Below are 25822 nucleotides of genomic sequence, written 5' to 3' on the forward strand. Positions count from 1 at the left end.
ATGGCCAAAGGGCTGAAAACAGAATGCACAGTAAAATGGTTCAATAACTGATGACGTGATAAGATCATGTAATGCCGGCAGGCGACTCGGTGAAATCAAAGCTCGGACACTCAGCAGACAATTCAAGAGTAGCCAGCCTAGCTCTCCACGACCGGCGAAGGCGCAAGATGTCGGCGAAGGACGTAACAAGGGTGAAGAAGAAGAAAAACAAGAAGACGGGCGATAGAGATACCGTGGTTTGCAGCCTGCGCTGGATATTGGCACCAGCGGCAGGGTCAGGCTGTGATTGACAGCTCTTGAGGTGTTGATTTTCCGGGAAAGCTCGTCGCGGGGGCAGAAAACATCTATGGCCAGCGCGAAATGAGCGGGCGGTGAGTCCTCCGTGGCTGGACGGCAGCAGGGGGACATGGGCCTGGACAGACCAATGAGCGTTCTCCGTACGTACCTTTTAAGTACCTGGGTACCGAAGTACTCTCATAACCGTTGCCGACTTGAAGGTCACCACGCTCTCTGGCAGCGGTGGGAATGATAGAACTACAATATATACACGCTTGGGTGCCTCCCAGATTTGCGTAGTCTTCTTTCTTTCCAATTTTTCTTGCCCTTGCACATCGTCAGCTTGAGCCTGATAAAAGGCACCAATCTGGAGAACTGGCCACGACCACGCCGCACAACTGCTAAACGTTGATCAGTACGGAGTTAGCGGTCTAAGTACTTACCTTCACACTTACTTAAGTAAGTACTTAAAGTACTTAAGCAGCTTAGGTAAGTGCCTACAGGTACTTGGGACCCACCATCGACCTCTCAACGCGTTAGTGGCGGGCGCGTCCCATCCCAAGCAACCTGTAGGCTTACCTGCCGTCAAGCAACGCACCCGATCCTCATTGAGCCTCCCTAACCTGCGGTTTTTCTGCTCCTTCATACTCCGTAGAACTTGTCGGTAGCTCTCCTGCAGTCCACGCCGGCCTCCTTCTTCGCTTCTGACAGGGTTCTGCGTCCAAATCCAAAGTACCGCTCGATTTGCGTCACATCAGTCGCGCGTTTCGTCTTTGCCAAAGCCCGACGACGTGCCGCCGTGTGCAGGTTATTCGGCCCGTTTGCGCGCCGCCTTGTTGAGCCGCACCCCGTCACCGCTGCTCTCACAACCGACTGCAAACTATCCGCATCGCCTACCCTTGCGCGCCTACTCTTCGTTGACGTAAACCCAGCATACCGTTTCTCAAGAGAGACACTCCATCAACATGTCCGTCGTTTCGCTCCTCGGTGTCAAGGTCGTGAACAACCCCGCCAAATTTACCGACAAATACGAGTTTGAGATCACATTTGAGTGCTTGGAGGCGCTGGAGAAAGGTGCGAGCTGTGAAACGTACATTCATCTACCTAGATCCCATGGCAAAACTGACCATGCTCTAGATCTCGAATGGAAACTTACCTACGTCGGCTCTGCCACCTCGTGAGACCCACCCCCCGGCATCGTCATCTTGACACCCAGTCGATGGACGGCAACTAACCTGGCATCCTAGCGATCAATATGACCAGGAACTCGACTCTCTACTGGTTGGGCCAGTCCCTGTCGGCGTGAACAAGTTCTTGTTTGAAGCGGATGCTCCCAAAACCACGCGAATCCCCGACGCCGATGTTCTCGGGGTTACAGTGGTTCTCCTGACCTGCGCTTACGACGGACGCGAGTTCGTCCGCGTAGGCTACTACGTCAACAACGAATATGACTCCGAGGAACTTAATTCCGAGCCACCGGCCAAACCCATCATTGAGCGCGTGCGGCGCAACGTGCTAGCTGAGAAGCCCCGCGTCACGCGCTTCGCCATCAAGTGGTAGGTTGAGTGTGCCCGTCAGCCGCTTCTTGTTTGTTTTGTCTTTACGTGGTTGACGAATTTCCATAGGGATTCCGAGGCTTCAGCCCCTCCTGAATATCCCCCGGAGCAACCCGAGGCGGACCTTGTTGCAGACGGGGAGGAGTATGGTGCTGAGGAGGCAGAGGAAGAAGCTGCTGCCGAAGCCGCCCAAAAGGCTGAATCTCAGCCTGAGGACGATGCCGAGATGGCCGGCGTGGAACAGGAGAACGGAAACGCGGGAGAATACGGCCCAGAAGAGGAAGAAATGTCCGAGGATGGCAGTGTCGATATTGATGGGGAGAGTGAGGAGGAGCCCGACGAGGAGGAGGAGGGTGAAGGAGATACTGAAGCTGATGAGGACGATGCTATGGAGGTGGATGGTGCCGAAAAGCAGACCGACGCCCCTGCTGCCAAGCCGGTCACTGTTGCTTCCTAATAAACTTGGCGGTAGGATACCATGTTGTCGACACACCCCTTCTCACCAGCGTTTTTCGAAAGATTGCTACGGCATCCTGCTTATCCGTCTTCTTGGATGCTAGTTCAGCGTGGATGGGGCGCGTTTGCGCATCAAGCAAGGCTGGTCGGTCAGTAGATGGACGAACTATAGAGCTATGACGGTTATGAAACAGGACGATATCCAGGGAGGTACAGGGATACATACGGTGGGCGATTACATAAGAGTCGTTGTATCATTTCTCGGAGAATAAGAAAAAGCATGGACAACTACACACCACATGCCTAGGTTCTTTGTTGAGCACTGTTTTATGACGAAGTGACGGTGCAGGGCTGCTTGTTTGTGCACGAGCTTGCCATTTACTAGGCCAATGTGCCGCTGATGTCTGGCACGTTCACTCGATCCGATGGCCAATCCAGGATCCACGATCCAGGACTGTTGGAAGTTGTTCCACACGTGCTGTCGACAATAGGTCCATCGTGTGAATCGAGTTCCCAGGTCAGCGTCGCATGTCGACAGTAGCAATCTGGATGCCATTCCCGCCAAGCCCGGTTCCTTCACACCTTGCCCAAGTCCGCTTCTCCCACCATGCGTGGCTTCTGCCACGGCCGCGGCCACTTCCACCGAGCGCCCACTTCCGCCTGCGCGTTTGCGCTCGCCACTCTCATCCTGAGCCTCCTCTTGCGGCCCCTCGCCATGTCAGCCGATCGGCTGTCGGGCGCGTCCTGCTCGAGCGTCCCCGTCCCCGCAAACAATCTGTACGGGAAAGCGGCCGCCCTCCGCGCGAGCCGGCACAGCCTCCCCACGACGACGGCAAACACGCGCGTCTGCAGGAGGAAGATGAGCGCCATGAAGGGTATGCACACGAGGACCATGGTAGCAGCGAAGCGCCAGTCCGTCGCCGGGATCGTGAATTGCGTGATGCCAAAAACAGACTATTCAACAGGACGAGCGTCAGCTTGTTTCGTGCTGGAGGCTGGGAAGAAGGACTGCTTGCCGTGACAAAGGTGAGCGGCAGGAAGAGCATGCTAATCACGGTCAGGACGCGGATGTTGTCGCCCTGGTCTATGGCCCGCCTGCTCTCCTTGATGGAGCTGCCGCTGAAGAGCTGGTCCCTCAGGCTCTCAATCTCCCTCCTGGTGCGCTCGTTGCGCTCCAGCACGTCGCCTAGCTCGGTGACGGCCTTGACGAGGTCGCGGCGCAGGGGGGCCGTCTTGGCCGCGTACGCCTCGCCGGGGGGGGACGAGGGCGACGGGTGCGGAGTGAGGACGGGGTGGCTGCCGGACCAGAAGTCGTCGGTGAAGGTGTCCCAGTAGGCGGCGACCATGGCGTTGATGCCCGTGTTGATGACGGCGAGGGTGTTGTAGGCCCAGAAGTATCGCCGGATGTAGGTGAAGTGCTTGTCTTCGAAGAGGAGCTTGTCGCGGAGGCGGCGGTCGAACATGAATTCGGTCTTTGGGGGGGGAGGCGGGAGAAGATGGTTAGGACGAGGTTACGGATAGGGGCGGACGGGGGGTCGTGCTTGAGGAGGACTTTACTGGCGGGGTGATGAGCTTTGTGATTTTCTCGTGAAGAATCTGGTTGCGTCTCCCGGCATCGCGATACTCCGAAACGAGGAGGTGCAGAAACGCACATGGGCCGCTGTAGAAGCTGTTTTTCGGAAACTCGTCCCCGCGAACGGCGTGCTGGTCGTCGGGGAAGCTCTGGATGCTCAACAGGTGCCACGGACCAAAGGTATCGAAGAGAAAGCCTTCTCTGGCCCTTTCCCGGCGAGGCCTCATGCGCAGCGGCTTGATGGGTTCGCCGCCGAGCGAGAGGGCGAGCACGGAGCTGCATTCCGCAACGTCGATGTGGTCGCCGAGCCGGTTGTCAGCGGGCCGCTTGTCGAACCTCTGCCAGGGGGCGGGCTCGAGGCCTTCTGCCACCGAGGTGTAGTATTTGAAGACGAAGAAGAATGAGCGCTGGCGGACGTTTGTCACGGGTGACACGGCTCGGGGGACGGCGGGACTCGGGTCACGGGCATCGAGGGCCGGAGGGTCGAAGGGTGAAGGGGGGTATGGTGAGACGGACGAGGTTCGTTCAAAAGCTCGGTGCATGATGGCATTTGTGCGGCCGCGGTTCGGGGCGTCCGAGAGAAGATGGGTGAGGAGCTCGCGCATGTCGAAGTGCGGTGACATTGTGAGATGGAGGGCGGCGAGGATGAGCGGCGTCGGCTCTTGGACGATGCTGCTCATGGGACTCATTAGCAACGTCCGGACCGGATGATTCTAGAGGGCCCGATGTAGGCAAAGGAACATGGGGGACATGCGTGATTCTGCCGACCGCCTCCCCGTCCGAGTTGACATGCTTGATGGCCTCCCACACCGTCGGCGCATCCACGATTTCGTCTGCGCTCTCATACAGCACCCCGTCGCCGCCGTACTTCACATCCCGTTGCACGTCGATGTCAATGTTCATCTTCTTGGCAGACGCATCTGCTGCCACTTCATACACCTCAAACGTGGTGCTCACGTAGCTCTCCCGCTCAAAGGTGGCAAAATCACGAAACGGCATGCCGAGGTCAATGTCTGGCCGCCGACGAACGACTTCGTCCAACACGGTAGCCAGGGGCGCTTCGAACTCTGTGTCACGAAGGTGCCGCATGAGCATGTCGTCGGTAAAACTCAGCGGCAGAAGAGGTTTCTGTGCCCTCGAAGTGATATCTGCCGCAGGCTCCGGCTCTTCAACCGGGCGAGCGCCGGCAGAGGAAGCGTCCAGCAAGGGGATGAAGGATAGTTCCTCGTCGGGAATAGATTCTGGATCGTGAGACATCATCGAGCGCGCTATGGGCTTGGGAGATGGGCACGGACAGAATGACGGCCGCCCTCGCGCCGTTTCCAATGTAGAGGTTCGCGTCCGCAGGAGGCGACTCGGGTGAGCATTATGCAAGTGAGGCTCAGGACTGACGGATGTCGGGCGAAAAAGAGCGCCGAGGGGAGGCGTCATGGCCTCAGGGACCGTTGAGCGACTGTCTTCACGCTCGCGGGTCCGCTGGTCAACGGTATTTTGGATGTTGCCGAGTGTTTGTAGATATTGCTTGTGGTGGTATTCTGCCGCGCGGATGAGCTCGTCGACGTTGAGTTGAGATGCCATGTGTTTGGGAGACGGTGACGCCGCAACGTGCAATATGCAACACAGGTTTCAATCTACATTCCACGACTTGTTACAATAAATCACAAGACGATGCTTGGGAATGAAGCTCACTTCCAAAGTCCAACTTGGAGCCTCAGCCCGGGCTTCGGACCTGGCCAACTCGTCATCGGTCCGCCGCGAAATGACGGCAATGCGGCTGAATCAAGGGCGTCGACTCCTTGGCAAGACACGATTCAGCTGAGCAGCTTGCATAAACGTCAGCGCTATCGTCGCGGCCTCGTCCACTGCAAGCCGACGTGAACCAGCAAAGCCATCAATCTATCGGCTGTGGCCAGCTTTCGAAAAGTGAGGCTGTCGCGGGCCGTGGCGCCGGAGGTGGGAGAGACCAACGACCGTCCGGAGGACAAGCCAAACACCCACTTGCTGGCTCCTGGAAGCGAAGTCGGCGCCGCGAAACGCGCAGGTTTGAAGCATTGCCCTGGCGAGAGATGAGGCGCTATCGACTCCAAGCGCCGCGGGCAACCAGCCGCGTGGGAGGCGACATCTGGGCAGACCAAATACTGCGGTTCCGCGATGCGTGTGTTGGCGTGCGCTTGATGATGGGCAAACTTGGCCGTAGATTATTGTTCTCACGCTTGCGTCCTGGGCATTGTCACGCCTCCTCTCTCCCCTGCATCAACGCCTTGTGTTGTCCGGTGCTGTGGATGAACGCAGCTGTCGTCGTCAATCAGTCAAAACCATGCACACGAATCCACAAGGCCCTCGTGTATGGAATCACGCGACAGGACACATATGTTACTCATTTATCAATACCGATTCATCCAAATGGTAAATATTCCCGACTTGGTCCAAAAGCCCCGGTCGAGTATCAAATAAGCCGCCAGAGCCTTTAGTCAAGCAGTTCAATGAAAAAAAAAAAGAAAAAGAAAAAGAAAAACCACCGCCTCCTACCACGGACCAGCCGAAGCAGAATATCAGATATCCTTCCCCGGGTTATTACCTAGTATTCGAGCGTGCAAATGTAGCGCTATATCTCTCGCTGCAGCAAGGTGGAAAAATAAAACAATACAAAGCATTGGCCTTCGAACAGCAGCAACAAGGAAATTTTGAATCAGCAAAAGACTGGGGGAAGAAGAGGCAAAAAGCTTTCCATCAAACTGCCTCACAAATGCATAAATGAGGGGTGAGAAATGAAATTTCCATGGTATCAGTGCTTTCCCAAACGCCAAACAGCCCTTTTCCGATATAGTCGTTGTACATGGTTGGATTACACGGGGCTCATCACTGGCCCGTTTACCACCCTTTCTTTCGAGCAAATCGCTTGTTGAGCAGCGCAAGCACCTTTGGTACGTTGAACTGCACATATTCCAGATCGAGCTCGTCCTGGTTGTCTTTCTGCATCTCAAGCAAATCGTCCAGCTTAAGATCGAGTTCCAAAAGACCCCTGTTGCGACCTACACAAGACCATGTTAGTACAGTGCACACTACTCCCTCAAAGCTTTTCATGTCACGCAAGAGCTACCTTTATAGTGCAGTGAAATAACAAATGTGCCTGGCAAAGGGCTGGTGAAGTTGAAGTAGATGTTGGCCCGTCTGTTATCCGGAACATTACTCTTCTGGATCACTCCCTCCCTCTCGAGCTGCTGGTGCGTGAATTTGTATGGTCCAAGCACCTGCTGCTTCTGCTGTTTTCGCTTGGTGCCCTCACTCTGGGAACGCACGTTGTGCAAATAGCTCTTGTACGTCTCCAGTTGCCCGACCAAATACGTGTTGTGGTCACGAATCGTCTTGTACACCTCCTCCAGCTTCGCGGTCTCGGCAATAACGCCTTCCTTCAGGGACCCGAGATGCTGCAATTCCTGCTCAACCTCATCTCGCAGCAAGTCAAATTGATCGCTCCTGTCGATAACGCCCAGCTCTTGCAGCTGCGAAAGGAGCTCCATGGCCCTAATGCCTTTGCGAACCATGACAGCGTCGTTACGGCTCGTTGCCGCGGCATCGGCTACCCGCTCCAGACGCAACGGGCGTCGCAGCACCGCGCTGCTCTGGGGGATGGTCCGCAAGATCTGCACAAAGATGGACTTGGCCTCCATAAAGAACACTTCCTCCTGTGTGATGTCGAGCGCTGCGGTTAGATCGTCGATTGCAGTTTCCCACCTGCTGAACAGCGGTAAATTAATCACCCGGTTCTCCTTGCGTGGTACTTGAGCGGGAGATGGACCAAGTTCCGACATGATCACAGCCAGATGTGAATTTTCATCCTTGCAGAGCTCTTGATAGTGTTTGTCTATGAGTCCGTGCATGGCATAAATTTCATTCAATGTTATGTCCAACTCAAGGTCCTTCTTTGACAGCGCAACGTAGTTGTCCATTTCCAGGCTCTCGTAGAAGTCACTGACTTCACAAAGATCCAACATGAACTTGTTGATTCTGTCTTTATTCTGCTGGATGAAAGGCTGAAGCTTCGCCATGTAGGGTTCTTTGGCGTACGAAGGCTTGTTGGCAAGATTTTGAAGCATCTTGGCGATCAATGTCAGGGTTCGTCGGGGCCGTTCAGCGGGAGTGCCGTCAATAAGCATGTACGATTTGGGAGTGACAATAGCTGGGTTGATGAATCTAAGGAAGAAGAAACCGCCAATCAAAGTGCAGATGACCTGGTCGTTTGCATCAGGGTATTTTCGCTTGGTCAGGCTCCTGATTTGCTTGCAGATCCAGCGGATGCCGTAAGGCGCCTCTTCGAGGCCCTCAATGATAGTACTCAAAAATCCATTGGCAATTTCCGTAAGCATAGTAAGTCGAGGTTCAATGATTGCCTGGACTTGTGGATTTTCAGCGGCCTGCTCGCCTGTGATGCCCTTTGGCAAATTTGGGGGGAGGGTCCCGGTGTCCTCTTCAATCTGCTCAAGCATGCGCTCGTAGACTTTGAGAGGATTAATCTCCAGATCCAGGTCTTTCAACTCAATAAGGCTGTTGATACGGTCGGCCAGCACAGTCTTGAGAAAACTCTGGCCAGGACCGCGGCGTGTATAGGTTGTCATCATGCGAGACACGGGTGTGTTGGCCCGAAGCAGGGAGGAATAATCCGGAGTGTTGTCGAATTGGTATGTAAGGACAGACTGGCAACAAATGTTAGTTGGCAATTCTGCTTGCTGAATTCGAGGGTAGAAATCAAAAGCACAGACCTGAAACATGGTCAGAAGTAAATGCTCTTCACGACTTTCGTATTGGTTTCCGTAGATGGTGAACATGACTGTCTGCAGCAAGGAGTCTATTTCGGCCATTGATACCAGTCTGCACAAATGTGCGATGTGTCTGGGCTCAGATTGCAAGAGAAACAAGAGATTGCCGTATTTCTGGGTCTTGTCATCATTTGGGAAAACACCTTCCTGAACCTCGGTAGCATCCTCGAGATGGCTGGCAACTTCATTTTGCTGCATCAAGTCAAATCAGCATACCTCGAACTATACGACGGGGAATCGAAGGCATATTGTGATGGGGAGTCCTCACCTCTTCAAGAGCCATCCGATTCTGGATGAGTAGAGCGATTCTCGAGTCCAAATACCGCACATCTTTTTCAAGAACAAAGTTCTTTTTAGACTGCGACGAGATTTTTGTCTTCAAATCCCGCAGTACTTTCTGGGCTTGAAAGAAAAGGACAAGTCAGTATCAGGGCTAGATATGGGCTCAGGTGTGAGTGTACCTTTGGCCAGATCATCTTCGATCTGCATTTCACCCTCATTTGCTGACATAGACAAGTACAGCGCGGACATGGAGTACCGCTTGGACTGGCGCGCCGAGCGAGAGCCATCGTAGGACGACATGGTGTTTTGGCGCGACAATGGTTGAAACGACGACGATGAAGCAGTTGAGGCTCTGGATGGCGTCTGAAGCATGGTGGGCATGATGAGCAGAGCGGGGCAGTTGCAACGGCGACAAGGAAGCTAACGGGCGAGGACGGGCTGAGCCTCTTATCTCCTTATGGACGTCGCGACAGACGGGAGCGCGCGGGTACCAGACAAGGCCCCTGAATATGAGTGTCAAGCCGTTCGCTCTAGGCCTTCGCAAAGTGAGCCGAACGAGTCTATGTGGGACACGGCCGAGTAGTCGAGGACGCTGAAAGATGGTCGGCTTTGATGAGATGTCATTTATTGCATGCGACAGCAGCAGGTCTGGCAGGTAGAAGCGCTACAAGGAGGCCAAATTGCAGCCTCGTTCAATCAAAGTGAAGAAGAGAATCGACGCGGCAGGTAGCACCAGCTTGGAGAGGAGCTGCAAGATGTACGAGACGCAGAGGCAAGCCGCGACGGGTGCGGATGGCGGATGGCGGATGACGGATGACGGATGACGGCGGTGCGTTGCACGAGCCAAGAGACGAGCCAATTGTTGGGGGCTAGTCGGTATTGAGCTGCAAGTATCTGCCGGCTGTGTGCGAAGCAGGGCCCGGGTGGGTGAAGTTTGACGTAGCAAGAATGCAATGCAGTCGTCTTTTCCTAGGTTCCTCGGTCGTGTCGATGCGGTCAACAAGCCGTAGCCCCAAGCATGTGGTTGGTTGGTCAGGAAGAATTCGAGGCGCAGGATATCAGTTCTGAGACTCGAGATAGTGGCGGTCGGGGAGTCGATCGAGCAGATGGTTCAAGCCGCGGCCGTCAGACAATTGGCGCCTCCGGTTGAACGACGCGGGTTTGCTGCACGTCAAATGGGCCGTTCAGAGAGCGCAGTATCGAACACGGTGCACTGCGACGAGACGTTCTGCGCAACGCAAAGGCGGTGATGTGTTTAATAAGAGGGGAGAAGGGCAGTCCGACCAGACGAGGGTCGTGTTGAAGAGTCGGCGGAGACTGGGCTTGGGACGGGGGGCGGGGATCAGGCCAAATAGCAGCAGCGACAAGGAACAAATTGACGACGGACAAGCACAGAGCGGATGACGAGGGACGAGAAATCGTGACGAGGGACCTTGAACCTTGGACGGGGGGGGCGACCAGTAGACGAGAAGACGAGAAGGCGAGAAGACGAGAAGAGAGGGGGCGCCAGATTCGACTCGACTCGACTCGACTCGACGGCCGTGCGATACCAAGCATGTCAGTCAACTCGTGGACTTGGGAGGCGGACGCCAGATGTGAGCGAGATCGAGCGGCCGGTGGGCAGGTCGACAGGGGTCGGCGGCCACTGGAATTGGCCAGAGTCAGGCCAAGTCAGGGAACAGGAGGGACAAGGGGGCACAGGGGCACAGCCAGATGCTCACGTGTGTGCACTTGAGTAAGTACCTAGGTACTTGATAATAGGTAGGTACTTTAAGTAAGTACCTAGTAAGTACCTAGGTAGGTAGGAAGTAGGGAAAGAGGGGTGGTGGGAAGGACCGCTCGCAGGTCCTGACGGCTAATCTCTGGGCTCTGATGGGTACGGAGTACTCCGTAGTTGCGAGTGGCCGAGTCTCTGTTCAAACTTGGAAATCACCACACCAACACCGTCCAGGCACATTCGAATGTTGCGATGCGGCTTTATTGCGACGTGGGCAGCAAGGTGCTGTAGAGCGCATCCCTGGACAGGTTCAGACATGTACATGTTCAGCAGCGCTCCATGTACGGAGCACTGCGGGCCAGACCCGCGGGACCGACGTTCGTTGGCGGCGGCGAGCTACTCAAGTACCCGAGGAGGTGCTGAGCGAGCGCGTCTCCGCGGCGGCTGGGCCCAACATTGCAATCGCTCTTCTCGTGCAATCAAGATGCTTGAGCATAACCAGCGAGAGCCGGATCCAAAAGGCCTCTCCACTCTCTCCCTATGCTCGACGCAGCGTAGTTTACAGTCGCGCGCGACCCCTACTCCAGTGACGGCCAGCGGAGGTATGACGCCTGGCCCCACGACAAAAGCTGCTCACTCCTATCAATCCCAGGGCGATCCGACGCGCCGATTCACAGTCCACCGCTTTTGTGACGTCCATCCCATCTTTGCTCGTGTGTGTGTGTGTGTTGCGTGTTTATGGCCTTGCAGAGAGGGTTTTCGATTACGTTGCCTCCTTTGACAGACTGTCGCACCTTCTTCGTGTTGGGTGCCGAATGTCAAAAGTACCGAACCGAGATGCAACCAAAGTGAATGTGCCCGCCTACAAGGGGTCGGTCAGGCACGTTGCCCAGAGCCAATGATGGCCCAGTCGCTCCTGCCTGTTCTCCTTCGCTTCAAGTTTCAATATTGGACAGAGAATACTCCGTCCTGTGGAGTATTGCTCCGAAAGAAGAGTCAACCGCGGACTTGACAAATCACCTCTCCCAGCATCATGGCACATTGACTTTTGTTTGTCTCGGCTGTCAAGAATGTGACCTCGCCCACCCATCTGTTCTGGACCAGGGGCCTGCTCAGGCACGGCTGTGGCATTCGCATCTCGAGCGAGCACTTCTTCCAACGTCCGACCACCGCAGGAACCCGGAAAGGGGAGGCGCCACGCAACCCACAACCCACAGGCACCGCCGCCGCCGCCGCCGCAGCGCTCCACGTTCCAATATATTTATTATTGTACGGAGAACATTATTGTACATACAGCCCCGAGTGTCGCGACCGGTAAAGTCGCGGGTCAATCCATGCCTCTCCGCCGGAACTATGACAGCCCCTGCTTGTCTCGCCTTCCCGCTTCACACATTGATGCGGAGCGCGCCGTGCGCATCGAAGCCTCGCAGTGGTGCAGATGCCGTGAGGACAAGCACGCGTGTGTCCAGAGCCATTCGCAGCGCATGGAAATGCCGACCAAGACAATCAGCAACAATGGTGGCCTCACACGGCTTTACTGCGCATGTGTACGATGTGCACAGTGCGGAGTCTGTCGTGGTGATGGTGGTCACTGGTGGTGGTGCAAAATAGATACATCGCAAGGTGTCAGTGTGATACTCTTTGTGCCTCCTTCTGGATGCTCTTGAAGGTGGGTCGTTTCGCTGATATACCAAAAGTACTTACGGAGTAGTTCAAAGTGGATTCCGTGGTGAACGCTCGGCAACCTATCAGCGCCCTTCACTGAGAAGGGAATATGGAATGAAACTCTGTCGTCGAGACGGTGCCCACATCAGCCACGGGGCCGAGCGTCGAACCGATCCTACAGCGTACCTGATGGCGACGTACTTGATGTATGGACGTGTGCTACGACAAAGTTCATCAAGTTCATGACTCACTAGTACGGACAGCATGGCCGCCATTGACTCAGCCCAACGCCGCCAGGGCTCTTCGCTGCAGACAGACACGCATGTGCAGCTGCCATGCTCTCAGACGATGCACGGCGATACTGCAACGCGCATGCCGGGACAATAGACTGCAAGGCGAGATACCAGTTCTCCCACATTGACACTGCCATCCAGGTCGACGGATATGTCAAAGACCATCCGGTGGCTGTCTCACTCTCGGACTGGAGGGACTGGACTTCCCTGTACGAAGCTGCACCCCTGTTCTGATCTTGGCACAATCTCACGACGGCTAAAAATAACGCTGGTCTGATAAGTGCGTAATCGTGCTCCGCAGTCCGTATCAGTCATATTCGGTGAGGAGCTCAATGCACCGACCTCGCAGGCCCGTACGGAGTACTCACGCACAGTCTCGAGCTGGTGCGGTAACGTGATGCTGCCTGCTTTCGTCGGGTTGGGATTTTTATCCGACTCTCGACATGTTTGAGAGCCAGCCTTTGTGTAGCATTGGGCCGTGGTGCATGCATGGTTCATGCCGACGACAAGGGCTCTCTTTGGCTACGAGAAGAAACTTCTGATGCCGTGCCACACTGCTGCACTGCGAGTCAGGAATAAATGCCGAAGAGTTTCTGGGGGAACACCGCATCGAGCAGCACGGCAAAATGCGGGCTCGCGCGCCGGAAGGTCATCCGGGGCTGGCATCATCTGCCATGTTCATTGTTCCAATAACGGCTACGGGTGCCAAGCAGCGCGCGCCACATGCACGGTTGGCATTGTGAAGACTCTCTCCACGCAATTTCAGCATCGCCGTTGGGGGCCGTGGCGCTTTGATGACTCGCCGGCCCCCGGCAGACCTCCGACATGGCATGGGAGATGGAAGAGAAAAGGTCATTAAACGTGCCCCGTGTTGGTGCCGTGCCGTGCCGTGTTGCGTGTGTGTGTGTTCTGTGTGCTCCGGCAACTTGGCACCGGCGTGGATGCCTGCTGGTCTTCTGACGGCATCATTGATCTAGTCTCATCAGTGTCGGGAGCAAAGCGGACAGCGAACCAGCAAGCGGCAGCTTCAAATACGAGCGTCATGTTGGCAGGGTCCCAGCAAGCGAAGTGAGCACAGATCTGACTGGTACGTTTTGCCTCCTGGCGGTCTACTACTTTTTGCCCGAGGGCCATTCTGACCTCGGTTAGGCTAGGCTCACAAGTTTGGAAATGCAAAGGTTTTCATCACGGACGTGCAAAACATCACCTGCTTAACAGGACATCTAGTCTGTGGCGACAGCCATGTACTTGACGGCGAGAGGGCAGAAAGCTGGCATGTTTGACCAACACTCCTAAGGTGCCATTATACACAGACTAGGGCAAATCTTGCTCGGGCACTTATGAGTAACCTTATGCAATCAACACTGGGGTAGAGGGTGCAAAGTGTCAGTCAGTTCAGTTGCGCCGTCTACACGCACTCTCTCCCTCGGCAACAATTCCAAAGAATCTGGCTGGTAGTTACTGTGCCATGGACACACGCCTCCCGACTCAGTGGAGAGACACCCTTTCTCGGTCAGCCGTTGACGTTAAGCATATTGAATGGTTGACTGGCTCTTTGCAATCACTGACGCAATTGTAAATGTAGACCAACGCTAAGGATGGACCATGGTACGTTCCAACAAGCAGTCACCACGTACCCGCGTGCAGCAAAAAGCCACTTTGAGAACATGGCACGGTCATATCCTGGTACCAACATGTCGTGAGGTGAGTTACGCGCGGGTAGCGAAAAGCCACTTCGAGAACATCGCATGTCATATCCGGGAACGGCGGGGATCCGTCTACAGGTCACCAGTAATGCAATCGAACTCGCCACATTGTGGATCGTTTGAATCCCGCCAACCTGGATACGCTTCTTGAAATCATGCACGAGCTTTAACCGGACCGTCGGTGACACCGGTGGAACGCAGGCGACCCGGTATCGTGGGTCAGTGATCCTGGATATACCGCGCACAGTCAGGGTGACAGGTCTCTGTGAGCATTGTGGGAGGCTGGAGCAATGGCTTTTCGTTACGGCGTAGCCCGTGCTCCGTACGAGCATTTTATCTCCACGTATCCGAGACACTGCGTGTCAGAGAAAGACTTGGGCGCCAGATCCTGAAGAACGCATGGCAGCGTACGGAGTGCCCGGCACCGGCGCCCATGCGAGTTGAAACACGGCATGATTACGGAGTATAATATCAGCGTCGCTCCAGGTCGTCGAGTAGCCTCAAGTGCTTGCCTGACGCAAGAAACGAATGGAACATGGGGGACTGTTTACCGGGCGTCCAGGCACTTCACTTGGTTTATATTTCGCAGTGGGATCGATTCTGTAATTTGTGTCGACGCCAGGGCCGTTTCCTGGCTCCAACCCTGCTCAGGTGCGCCGTAGAATGCATCTTGTCATCATGTCGATGTGATGAGTCTGGCACGAAAGCCAGCTCGTATGCGGAATATTAAAAGGAGACGAGGTCAAGGCGGTTTCAATCCAAGGGTGTGAATTGCAGTGCATGTGCATAAACATAAGGCGCTTTGTGCGTTGTGCATTTGGCATGTGGGGCGAATCACCTCGGAGCCAAGCTCGTGCAGCCCCAGCTCCGGCTCCGAGCTCTGTCTGATATTAGACCTCATCCATCGGCAGCTGCAGCACCGTCAGGGCCAGCCCGCGTACGGCGCATCTATCTATTCAACCCTCACATCTCACGCCAAACTCTCTCTTCACCAGTAAACCGACACAAAATGGCCTTTCGAACCTCTGTCCGCCGCGTGGCACTCGCCCGCCCTTTCGCTGCCACGCGCAGCTTCCATTCAACGCCGCGCGCCTTTGTCAAGGCCGGCGATGGGCTGCCCGACTTTGACGGTCTCTTTGAGAACTCCCCCGGCAACAAGGTCAACCTGTCCGAGGAGTTCAAGTCGTCCAATGGATACATTGTTGGCGTTCCTGGGGCCTTTACGGGTACCTGTTCGAGCTTACACGTCCCTTCGTACATCAACCACCCGGGATTGAAGACAGCAGGTCAGGTGTTTGTTGTTTCTGTCAATGACCCGTTTGTGTAAGCTTTTATTTTCCGACATTTTTCATTCATTTTTTTTTCCCACTGATGACAATGTTTTCGTGTCTGAGCTAATGGGTCGGACATGATCAGTATGAAGGCATGGGCTGAGCAGCTTGATCCTGCCGGGGAGACGGGCGTAGGTCTACAGTCGGCAGTTTTACACTGCCATGTCGAGTGCGATTACTAAACTTGCTGTTGCAGATTCGCTTCATTGCCGACCCCTCGGCAGGGTTCACCAAGGCGCTGGACATTGGGTTTGATGGCAGCGCCATCTTTGGCGGTGTGCGAAGCAAGCGCTATGCCTTGAAGATTGAGAACGGCAAGGTCGCCAAGACGTTTATTGAGCCGGACGGCACTGGTGCTGACGGTATGTATTAACCGACTCGGGCTGCTCTGGGACGCGGTGCTGACTTGCTTGCTTGCAGTGTCGATGGCGGAAAAGGTGCTTGGCTAGGCTCGGGGGTGTTCGCGGTTTGCACAGGGCGAGGGCTTCGGGTCTTGGGATGTGTTGGGTAGCATTGATACAAACAATGGTGCTCTTTGTTCTTTGTGGCTGGCCGTCATACCGGGCGCCCCGTGCTGCTTGTTCGTGCATGATACCGATGCTGTACTGAAGATGAAGAATAGCTTGATTTTGCACGTTACCAGGTAACCTGACTCGGCTGGGCCCCGAGGATCACCCGCGCCGGTGTGCGAGTTGACCACGTACAGCGCCCACTGGCCAGTGACCAGCGACCAGTGACCAGCGACCGGTGGCCGGTGGCCGGTGACCACCCGCTATTAGTGCCAACGGAGTGGTACTCAGGCACCTTTGAAGGCTAGACTCGCCGCCGGTCACGAGCCAGACCCCCTTTCGACTCCCTGAGAAATCAATCAGATCGCCGTCAAACCAGTATTCCGTCGACTCCATCTTCCCCGCCGCTCTGTTATCGTATCCCTCGATCCGACTTGACCGACACATCCGGCATCCGTCCGCTGCTTGTTCTTGGGCACTCATCCTCTCGCTGTCGGCCCAACTCCCCCAACTCATCTTGCTGCACGTCACATCACCCTTGCCCTTTCCCGCGCCATCCGCCATCCGCCATCCGCCATCCGCCATCCGCCATCCGCACACCTGAGCGCCGTTGACCTCTGGCCGTTGGAGACGATACCAGGGACCGTCAAACGTCGCCCCCCGGCCCCCCAGCAACGGACCCCGCGCTGCTGCATACATCAAGTACGATACGGTCTTGCCTCGTCTCTGCTCGTCTCGTCAAACAACTGCAGTTTTTGACGAGCGCCGTACCTTCGCTTGCATATAGAGCCGCCAAGATTCCTCCATCAACGAGGAAGCGAAAGGCTGCTGAGGCGACGACTCCTTCTCGAGACCGAGACAGAGACACTTCTGCCCAAAAGAGACTCGCCGCCTCAGCAGTCGCCCCTCCGGCAGCCCCGCCATCCCCCATCACCACCACCAGTGCCGGCATGGATTCGGAGGAGGAATACATGTCTGGCATGTCCACGGACGCCGAGGGCATGCAGGAGTACAGCGGAGATGAGATGTCTGCTGCCGAAGGTGCGTTTGTTGTCTGCCTCCGGTGTCTCCTGAACCAGCCACCACTCGTGGTCAGCCGGCACTTCATCTACTATTCAATGACCAAGAGTCTCACAAGTATCCCGCTGCTCCAGATTTCGAAGATGATTTCGACGAACCTGACCCCGACTTTGGAATATCCTCCAAGGACATCGGCAAGACCAAACAGCCGGCTCACATCGTTTCGTTCAAAGTCCTCCAGCCTTCCGACATCCAACACCAACAAGACGCAATGATCAATGAGGTGAATATGATCTTGGACATGCGCAAGGAGGACGCCGCCATTATGCTGCGATATTTCCGATGGAACAAGGAACGCTTGCTCGAAGACTACATGGACCGACCTGACAAGGTCCTTGAAGCTGCGGGCCTAAGTAGCAATACAGCTGCCTTGCCAAAGCTGGAGGCGGTTCCTGGCTTTATGTGTGACATTTGCTGTGAAGACGAGGACGGCATGCAGACGTTTGCATTGAGGTGCGGACACAGGTACTGCGTCGATTGTTACCGACAGTACTTGACCCAGAAAATCAAGGGCGAAGGCGAAGCAGCCCGCATCCAGTGTCCTGCCGACGGCTGTGGCCGCATTCTCGACTCTCGATCGTTGGACCTGCTCGTCACGCCCGAGCTGACCGGCCGCTATCGTGAATTACTAAACCGGACCTACGTCGAGGACAAGGACATTTTCAAATGGTGCCCAGCTCCCGACTGCCCAAACGTTGTCGAGTGCGGCCTCAAGAAGAAGGATCTGGAAAAGATCGTTCCGTCTGTGGAGTGCCTGTGCGGGTACAGATTCTGCTTCGGATGTCCAATTGCCGATCACCAGCCCGCGCCTTGCGAGCTCGTCAAGAGGTGGTTGAAGAAATGTGCCGACGACTCAGAAACCGCAAACTGGATCTCGGCAAACACAAAGGAGTGTCCCAAATGCTGCTCAACAATCGAAAAGAACGGCGGATGCAATCACATGACGTGCAGGAAATGCAAGTACGAATTTTGCTGGATGTGCATGGGTCTCTGGTCAGAGCACGGCACCAGCTGGTACAATTGCAACCGATACGAAGAGAAGAGCGGTTCCGAGGCACGAGATGCACAGGCCAAGTCAAGGACATCGTTGGAGCGCTACTTGCACTACTACAACCGTTATGCCAACCACGAGCAGTCTGCAAGGCTGGACAAGGACATTGCGCAAAAGACGGAGAAGAAGATGATACAGCTGCAGACGACCTCGGGCATGTCGTGGATCGAAGTGCAGTACCTTCATTCGGCCTCTCAAGCTCTCCAGACTTGCCGACAGACGCTTAAGTGGACGTATGCCTTTGCCTTCTACCTGGCCAGAAACAACCTGACGGAAATCTTCGAGGACAACCAGAAGGACTTGGAAATGGCGGTGGAAAACTTGTCCGAGATGTTTGAGAAGCCCATTGGGGAGCTGTCCGATCCCAAGCTGAAGGTGGACATTATGGACAAGACGTCGTACTGCAACAAGCGCCGTGTCATTTTGCTCGAGGACACGGCCGAGAACCTTGCAAAGTGTGCGTATGCCCCCGTCATTCATTCATTCATTCATTCATTAATTCATTCAAAAAAAAATTACCACAAAACTAACAACCCCACGCAGCAAAATGGACCTTCAACGCGGACCTCGTCGCCCCTCCTGTCGTAAACACCCGCCGCTAAGGAGAGGAGGGCAAGAATCGACAGAGAGAGAGGCATTGGGCCCTCGCGCGGCTGCACACGCTACGGGATACACTCATAGATTGCTTTGTTTCTTTTTGACGACGTCACGACCGCAAGAACGCTGCATGCAAGCCGGGGAGCGGCACACACACGCTACACTACACTGCTTTACAGTACAGCACTTTTCGGGGCCTCCCGGGGCGGACCCGGGGCGGGAGGGAGGGCTTCATTTTTATCTTGAACTATTTTGCCTTTCAACCTGTGCTGGCTCTGGCATGGAAAGGGCGTTGTTGGAGTTTGTGTATCTTGTATTTTTTTTCTTGTGCCCCTCAGTGTTGGCGTCGTTTTTTTTCTTTTCTTCTCCCTTTTACTCGACATGTCGGAATTATCCACACGCGCGTTTGAAAGGATGGGACCAAGAGAATTACAAGCATTCGTAGGCGTGTTGGGCGCACGTGGTACATACAGACAAACATGGACCTTGACGACTCGATTCAGATGCGTCTTCCTTGACTTGTTGACACGGCACCTCGGAACCCAGGTTCGACGGAGGCTCGTCGAGACGGGGTCCCAAGCTTGGCTATCGCCGGCTGGCCAAGTTCCCGGTGCTCTCCTCGCCACATGACTGCCTCAAGGACAAAACGCCGAGCACAATGTGCTCCGTGGCGTGGCCATCACGCGGGAATAATCTCAGGCCAAGTAGGCAAAACTCGAATTTTCCCAAACTACCGACTCATTATGACTAGTCCACAATTCTGTTTTTAACTCCTCTCATGCCAGGTATTTGTATTCAGTCCCTACGCCCTTCCTCATCACAATCAAGACAACCAACGTCGCTCCGGCAATGCCAAACTCCAACACGTACTTCCGACAAGCGCCTCCTTTCCCTCCCCTGTCAACAAGGACAAAAAAGAAAAACACACAAGACAACAACGCCTGCAAATGCTCGCTCACGCTGAATATATACGTATGAACAGAACGGCGCAAAGTCCCGCCACAGTCAAAGGAGCCTGCTGTCGATAATGCCATCAGGAAAACGCAAATCGAGACAGGTTCAACTTTCTCGGACACAGCTCAATCTCGTCTTCATTCTCGCCATCGCTTTCGGGAACGATTTGATCCTCGCTGCCGCATGATTTATTCAGGGCCTCAACCTCCGTCACGTCCACCTTCGGCAAGGGCACAAATGACGGGTTGACAGGCAATCCCTTGACACTGCTCTTGGCCAGACTGACTTTTGGTTTGGCTGGCCTGGGGGACATCATGGAGTTGGTGGCATGGGCGCCAAGTCTTTGCAGTGGCGTAAGCCGAGACGCAATAGTCGACGGAGCAGTCGATGCTGTGGAGGCCACGCTGAAAACTGATGATTGATGCGACGTGGACGACGAGGGGGTAGCCGAAGGCCTGGACCAAAATGAGAAACGGCTGAGATCAGACCCTCGGGATGGAGTCCTGAGTGGCTTTGTCGTTGACTTGGTGGACTTGGGCGGAGGCATCACGTTGTTTGCAGGGCTCTCCAAGTCATTCTGAACCGGGGATAGCAGGGTGACATCCGTGCCCCGACTAGTGTTTTCGCCATTGTCCATGGAGACTTGGCTTTGGTCGGGGTTGGGAAGCTGGGGCCCGTCATTAAAAATAGCAATCGGCTCTCCCCGTTTGTTGGACGGTTTCCACCCGTCAAAATCAGGCAGATCCCGGAGGCTCTCTTCAATGGAGTCATCTGACAGTAGATATGCATCACTCTTCGCCCTGACCGGACTCCTCTTGGTTTTAGGGAGCTGGAAGAACTTGCTCTTCTTTGGCGAGCCGTCCTCCTCGTCTTGCTCGTCACACAGACGCGCCTTCTTGGCTGGCCTGACCTGAGGCTCTGACAGTGGGGCCCCCAGAGGAGAAGGGAGAGAAGGGTCTCCAGCGGTTGCCGGAGCTGGGCTGCCTGCGACGTGACAAAGCATGCTCGAAATGGGTTCTGTTCGCCGTCGTTGAAGTCGAGGGGAAGTACGGGTCGGGGCCGAGCTCGGCCGCCTGGGAGTTGATGTGCCGCGTCCAGGATTTTCACTTTGGTCGTCGACGTATGGTCGCGGCAAGGGAAACACCCGTGGGACGATCCCCCTTTCGGTAATTTGCGCAACTCGTTGAGGGTCGACAGAAAAGCAATTGGGGTCCATTTCGCCCATGGGTATGCGATTGTGGCCTTTGAAGTAGGATGTGATCGGCTTTCTCGGCGGCTGGGCTTGAGTTGCCGCTTGGGAGTGTCTCCTCTTAGAAGGTGTTGTGGCGATGACAATGGGTGTCTTTGTGATGGGGTTGACGTCACCCTTTGCAATGGCCCTCGCAAGTTCGGGCTCAACGTGAGCGCCAATGAATGGCATTTCCTCTGCTGTTCGGGAACTGTCCAATTCTGTCAGATGAACAACCTCCTTCTTGTCGGGACAAAACACCCATTGATGCAGAAAGGTCAGTTCTGCTTGATACAACTTGGACAGATAGTTTTCTGATATACGCTTCCCCTCAAACTGCAGCAATCGAACCACTCTTTCAGGTGTCTTTGACTTTCGTAACATGCGATGGGCGGTCTTGAGGCCAACGCCTGGCAGACCATCGAGGTAATCACAGCCGCTCATGATGGCCATTCGTCTGAAGTCAGTGTCAGTCCAGCCGGTGAGGGACACCTCACGACAAGCACAGAAGTCACGTCGGTTGATCTCGATGCAGTTACCATACTGGTCCAGTTTGGTCAAAAGGCGCTTGGCACCGAATACAAGTAGATCCGAATCGTCTGAAATAATGCCACTGACGAGGCCTTGGCGTTCAAGGTATACAAGCTGGGCATCTGCCTCGTAGGGGGCCACCACGTATGGGATGCCCATTTGCTTGAGCTCCTGGATCAGGGTCGATGCCATTTCGGGGGTGATGTCGATGCATTTTTGGAACTCGTGAGCGGCCTGTGAGGGCTTTCCAGCTTTGAGGAGCTCATTTGCCAGCTTCTTCCTCTCCTCCCGCGTCTTGGCGCGCGAATTCTCAGTGGCAGCCTTGCTCGGAAGGTAGTCACCATCAAACACCATGTACGGGGTGACTCCAAAATGCTGAAGCATCCGAACGCGATGCAAGGCAGCGTTTACATATCTGAAGGCTCTAGTTAGTCTAGAGCAAGATGCGAGGCTCCTGACAACCACAAACCGTTTGGTGGGCTTTCCCTGGCCAAGCTCCACGGCACATGAATAGGCAGCTCGGTGAAGCCATCCGTACGCGTCTACGGCAAGGGTTTCGCCGCTGTACTTCTTGAGCTCAGTGGGTCGTTGTATGGACTTGAGCAGGGGCAGAAGCCCTATTTTCAGGTCAGCCTTGACCAAGGACAACTGGGCGGGTTGATGGGACAGGTACTGACCTGATACGCCCATGGTGACGGCCAAGGGTTGGCATCAACAGAATGAGCCGTAGCAATACTGAGCAGGTGGGGAGTCGCGGTGTCGACAAGCGCGTGAGATGCTAGGAGAGGGATTGGAGAATTCGATGTAGTATCACGGCGTGACCAGGGAGGTGCTGGTGAAGCCCGACGCGTGAGCGGTTGTTGTTGTTGTTGTTGTTGTCAGGGCTGATCGATGTAGAGCTGGGGAACAGGATCGCGGGCTGCAAAGACGGATTGAAAGACGAGGCGTAGAGCCCAGGCACAAGTCGAAGAGACGTGATTCGGGCCGGCGAGGCGGCGAGGTCAGAACAGCAACGGTGAGAGGTGGAAAGTCAAGTGCAGAATAGCATTGGAAAGTTGATGGAACATGGAACAAGTTGAGATGAGTTGACACGGACCAGTTGACACGACAGGAGGGTGGGGCAGGTGCTGAAGATACTGCTGAAAGGCCGCTGAAACGCGCTGAAATGTGCCCGCAGCACTCAACTGGTTTGAGTTGAGTTGCTGCTTGCTGCTGCACCTCATCCCAAGTTCAATTCGTCGTCAAAATGCCAGACCGCCAGATAGCCAGGTTGCACCGGGCTGAGACCACATACCAGCAGCCCTCAGCAGCTTCGTCCATCCGAGACAGGGGCAGTTTTGTACGCCGTCATATCCACATGGAGCTTTGAACGCGTGCCACAAGTGAACGCGTATCAATGATGGACGGCCTCGTCTGGTTCCCCAGCCGCGGGTCGCGATTTGATGGAGAATGGATTCTCCAAGGTTGGCGCGGCTCCAGTGGCCTAAAGCGGTTAGTTCCCGCGCCCCAACATGGCCACAACCGGCTCTTCTGAGTGGTGGGCTGCGGGTGGGGCGGGCATCCCATACCGGACTGGTGCGTGCCTCGTCGTTGCTTTTCGTTTGACTCGTCACCGAAAATATCGACTTTTCTCGGGGCCTCGCATGCAGAGAGACACGACAAGTCTGCTGGACATCACAAAACCAACATGCCCAGCTCATTACAGAAGACGCGCAAGCACATTGCCAAGAAGCGAAATGGCGAAGTCAATGCCCTGCATGCAAAGTCTAGGGACTCTCTGCGACTGCACAAGGCCGGCGTGCGGGATCAGAGACTAGAGAAGCTTGCCGCTGCAAGAAGCAAAAAGGAGCAGCCTATTGGTACCGTTAGCATTCCGCAGAGAAACTGTATCCAACCGACAACGCTGACCCTTGTTCTTCATTTTGCCTCTCCCGTCTAGTTGACCGGGTCAGCTTCTTTCAGGAAAGTCTCGACGAGAAAGATCCCCAGCCTCTCGATGTCGAGACGGTTCAATCTTATATCAAGAGGTGGGCTCAGACTCATACAGCCCTCGGCGACGTGTGTGGTTGCTAAGAAAATATGACCAGGTTCATTCGTCAATATGATGAGGAATATGATGGCCTCAAAAAGGCCCGTCGTCCAGGCAGACCTGCCAGCGCCAGAGAAGATTTACTCAAGCTGAAGATCGCCGCGTTGGAGAAGGAGTACCGGAATGGATTTGGTCAGCTTCTTTTGCCACCTTTTGTGCTGCCAGGCGGTGGGAACTGATTATTTGCAGTGATCCCCGATGTCATGACCGCCAACCATGCAAAGAGCTTGCAGGATTGGGAAGGATCGTGGGCATACCTGACCACCCTGCCCTGGATCAAGGTATCGAGTGCTGGTCAAGTCAGATCTGCCGAGTTTCCGTCCAAAGGAATCAACTGATGCTGATGCCTCTTCATGCGATTGGGGAGTTTAAAGATGTCACATGATTGATGCCTGGGTCGACAGAGTCACAGCTGCCCTTTCATGACTCACTCGCTCTGAGCAAGGCTGCCGGTAGTGCCAACGCTTGCTGCGTAATGCCCACTGACGGCAGTTTTCCTCGCACCGTTGAGCCGCGAGTCGTCGGCACCAATCGCTATGCGCTATGTCGTGACTGTAGTGGCCGGCCAGAGCAGAGATGAAGGATCTTCGACATGAGATACTTGACCATCATTGTCAGGGTGTCTGGGCATTTGGATGGGGCTGGAGGTTAACCATGGATAACGGAATCTTCAGAGTTGGTTCTGGACATGGATGGATGACCTGCTAGCCATTATTCACAAGAGCGCAAGGATTCACACGAGAACAAATAATACCACGCAATAGACATAAAACGTAAAATGCAGAGACGCGCACGTGAAGGAGACTCCTCCAAGCACGACCCAAGCACGCCTTCTCTTGATTTTTTTATTTTTTTATTTTCCCTCTTTGTCCCCCCCTTCTCTGGCATCGAGGACGTCTGGACTCTGGACGTTATGAATCACGTGCAAGGTCAAATGATGGGGCCCCTGGCGCGAAGCTCTGCCCCACAAATTCAATAGCGCCTGGTGCTAAAATTTCCGAGCTGTCCAGCCATCATATTTATTCCATCATCAAATATCATCCCGCCAAGCTCCCCCTCGCCTCCTCCTGCTTCCCGCCGAAACCCATCACCCACACTGACCGCCACGATGCTGTCTCTTCGAAGCTTTGCGCGGTCTGCCCCCCGGGCCATGGTCCGTGTCGCCAGCACCTCCACGCGCTCTGGAGTCGCCCGTCCCAGCACGCTCGCCAAAACCTCAGCCATCAGAGCCTTGCGCCCTGCTCGCACGGCTGCCTTCTCGACGACTGTCGGACGCCGTGCCGCTGACGGCGAGACCGACGACGAGCTGTCCGCCAAACTAGACAGCGAAATCCAGATCGAGCTGGACATGAAAGCACAGGAGCAGCAACCCGCCAGCGTGCAGGACTTTTTGGAAAACAGCCCCTTTGAGCTGATCGACACTCCTGGTCAGGAAGTCGTGAAGCTCGTTCGCTCATTCGGCAACGAGAAGTAAGCCAAGCCCTGGCCATGCCGATAATCGTTGGCCGTTGATAGAAAAAAAGAAGAAGAAGAAAGAGCACAAGAAGCGAAATCTAACCGTTCCCAGAATCACCGTCAGCTTTTCCATCTCCGACATCACCAACTATGACCCCTACAGCGAGGACGCCGCCCTCGAGGACGAGGAGCTCGAGGAATCGCTCGAATCCCCCGACAAGCAGGCCATGCACAAAGCCGAAGAAACAGACGAAGCAGACGAGCTAAACGACGAGGTCGCCGCCCCCATCAACCTCTCCATCGTGGTCGAGAAGCCCGGCAAGACGGACGGCGCCCTCAACATCGACGCCACGGCCCAGGACGGCAACATTGTCGTCGACAACATGTTCTTCTACGAGGACGCCAAGGTGGCCAAGGTCGAGAGCCCCGAGTCCGCTCACAAGCGCGCAGACGTGTACCCCGGCCCTCCGTTTGGCAGCCTCGACGAGGACCTCCAGGTCCTGATGGAGCGATTCCTCGAGGAGAGAGGCATCACGCAGGCCATGGCCGTCTTCATCCCCGACTACGTGGACGTCAAGGAGCAGAAGGAGTACCTGCGGTGGCTGAGCAACGTCAAGGACTTTGTCGACGCATAATCGACAACCTGAACCCGTGCA

At 55.1% G+C, this 25822-nt stretch overlaps 8 protein-coding genes across 8 annotated transcripts; 5 read left to right on the top strand and 3 right to left on the bottom strand.

The window, feature by feature from the left end:
* Positions 1-1241: 1241 nt before the first annotated feature.
* MAM_08331 (Histone deposition protein Asf1) lies at positions 1242-2289 on the top strand (the record flags this gene model as incomplete). The annotated part of the gene is made up of 4 exons (XM_040827129.1): positions 1242-1350; positions 1414-1453; positions 1524-1832; positions 1902-2289. The coding sequence occupies 4 exons, from the start codon at positions 1242-1244 to the stop codon at positions 2287-2289; spliced, it is 846 nt and encodes a 281-aa protein (XP_040674870.1).
* Positions 2290-2864: 575 nt separating this feature from the next.
* Positions 2865-5439, bottom strand: MAM_08332 (uncharacterized protein; the record flags this gene model as incomplete). The annotated part of the gene is made up of 4 exons (XM_040827130.1): positions 2865-3242; positions 3344-3760; positions 3846-4574; positions 4630-5439. The coding sequence occupies 4 exons, from the start codon at positions 5437-5439 to the stop codon at positions 2865-2867; spliced, it is 2334 nt and encodes a 777-aa protein (XP_040674871.1).
* A 1293-nt stretch (positions 5440-6732) lies between these two features.
* Positions 6733-9332, bottom strand: MAM_08333 (GTPase-activator protein for Ras-like GTPase containing protein; the record flags this gene model as incomplete). The annotated part of the gene is made up of 5 exons (XM_040827131.1): positions 6733-6893; positions 6962-8555; positions 8622-8870; positions 8947-9080; positions 9140-9332. 5 exons carry the CDS (start codon positions 9330-9332, stop codon positions 6733-6735), a joined length of 2331 nt encoding a protein of 776 aa, XP_040674872.1.
* Positions 9333-15350: 6018 nt separating this feature from the next.
* MAM_08334 (Thioredoxin-like fold protein) lies at positions 15351-16121 on the top strand (the record flags this gene model as incomplete). The annotated part of the gene is made up of 4 exons (XM_040827132.1): positions 15351-15664; positions 15758-15803; positions 15869-16034; positions 16093-16121. The coding sequence occupies 4 exons, from the start codon at positions 15351-15353 to the stop codon at positions 16119-16121; spliced, it is 555 nt and encodes a 184-aa protein (XP_040674873.1).
* Positions 16122-17131: 1010 nt separating this feature from the next.
* On the top strand, positions 17132-18914 carry MAM_08335 (RING-5 like protein; the record flags this gene model as incomplete). The annotated part of the gene is made up of 3 exons (XM_040827133.1): positions 17132-17222; positions 17309-18769; positions 18856-18914. The coding sequence occupies 3 exons, from the start codon at positions 17132-17134 to the stop codon at positions 18912-18914; spliced, it is 1611 nt and encodes a 536-aa protein (XP_040674874.1).
* Positions 18915-19942: 1028 nt separating this feature from the next.
* Positions 19943-22312, bottom strand: MAM_08336 (DNA repair protein (XPGC)/ Rad; the record flags this gene model as incomplete). The annotated part of the gene is made up of 3 exons (XM_040827134.1): positions 19943-22037; positions 22092-22239; positions 22300-22312. The coding sequence occupies 3 exons, from the start codon at positions 22310-22312 to the stop codon at positions 19943-19945; spliced, it is 2256 nt and encodes a 751-aa protein (XP_040674875.1).
* A 997-nt stretch (positions 22313-23309) lies between these two features.
* Positions 23310-24049, top strand: MAM_08337 (uncharacterized protein; the record flags this gene model as incomplete). The annotated part of the gene is made up of 4 exons (XM_040827135.1): positions 23310-23508; positions 23562-23649; positions 23710-23843; positions 23901-24049. The coding sequence occupies 4 exons, from the start codon at positions 23310-23312 to the stop codon at positions 24047-24049; spliced, it is 570 nt and encodes a 189-aa protein (XP_040674876.1).
* Positions 24050-24819: 770 nt separating this feature from the next.
* On the top strand, positions 24820-25801 carry MAM_08338 (glycoprotein suaprga1; the record flags this gene model as incomplete). Its single annotated transcript, XM_040827136.1, has 2 exons — positions 24820-25181; positions 25279-25801. 2 exons carry the CDS (start codon positions 24820-24822, stop codon positions 25799-25801), a joined length of 885 nt encoding a protein of 294 aa, XP_040674877.1.
* Between the last annotated feature and the right edge of the window lie 21 nt (positions 25802-25822).

The sequence above is a fragment of the Metarhizium album genome, assembly GCF_000804445.1.
Source record: "Metarhizium album ARSEF 1941 chromosome Unknown scaffold_51, whole genome shotgun sequence".
NCBI classification, from domain to species: Eukaryota; Fungi; Ascomycota; class Sordariomycetes; order Hypocreales; family Clavicipitaceae; genus Metarhizium; species Metarhizium album.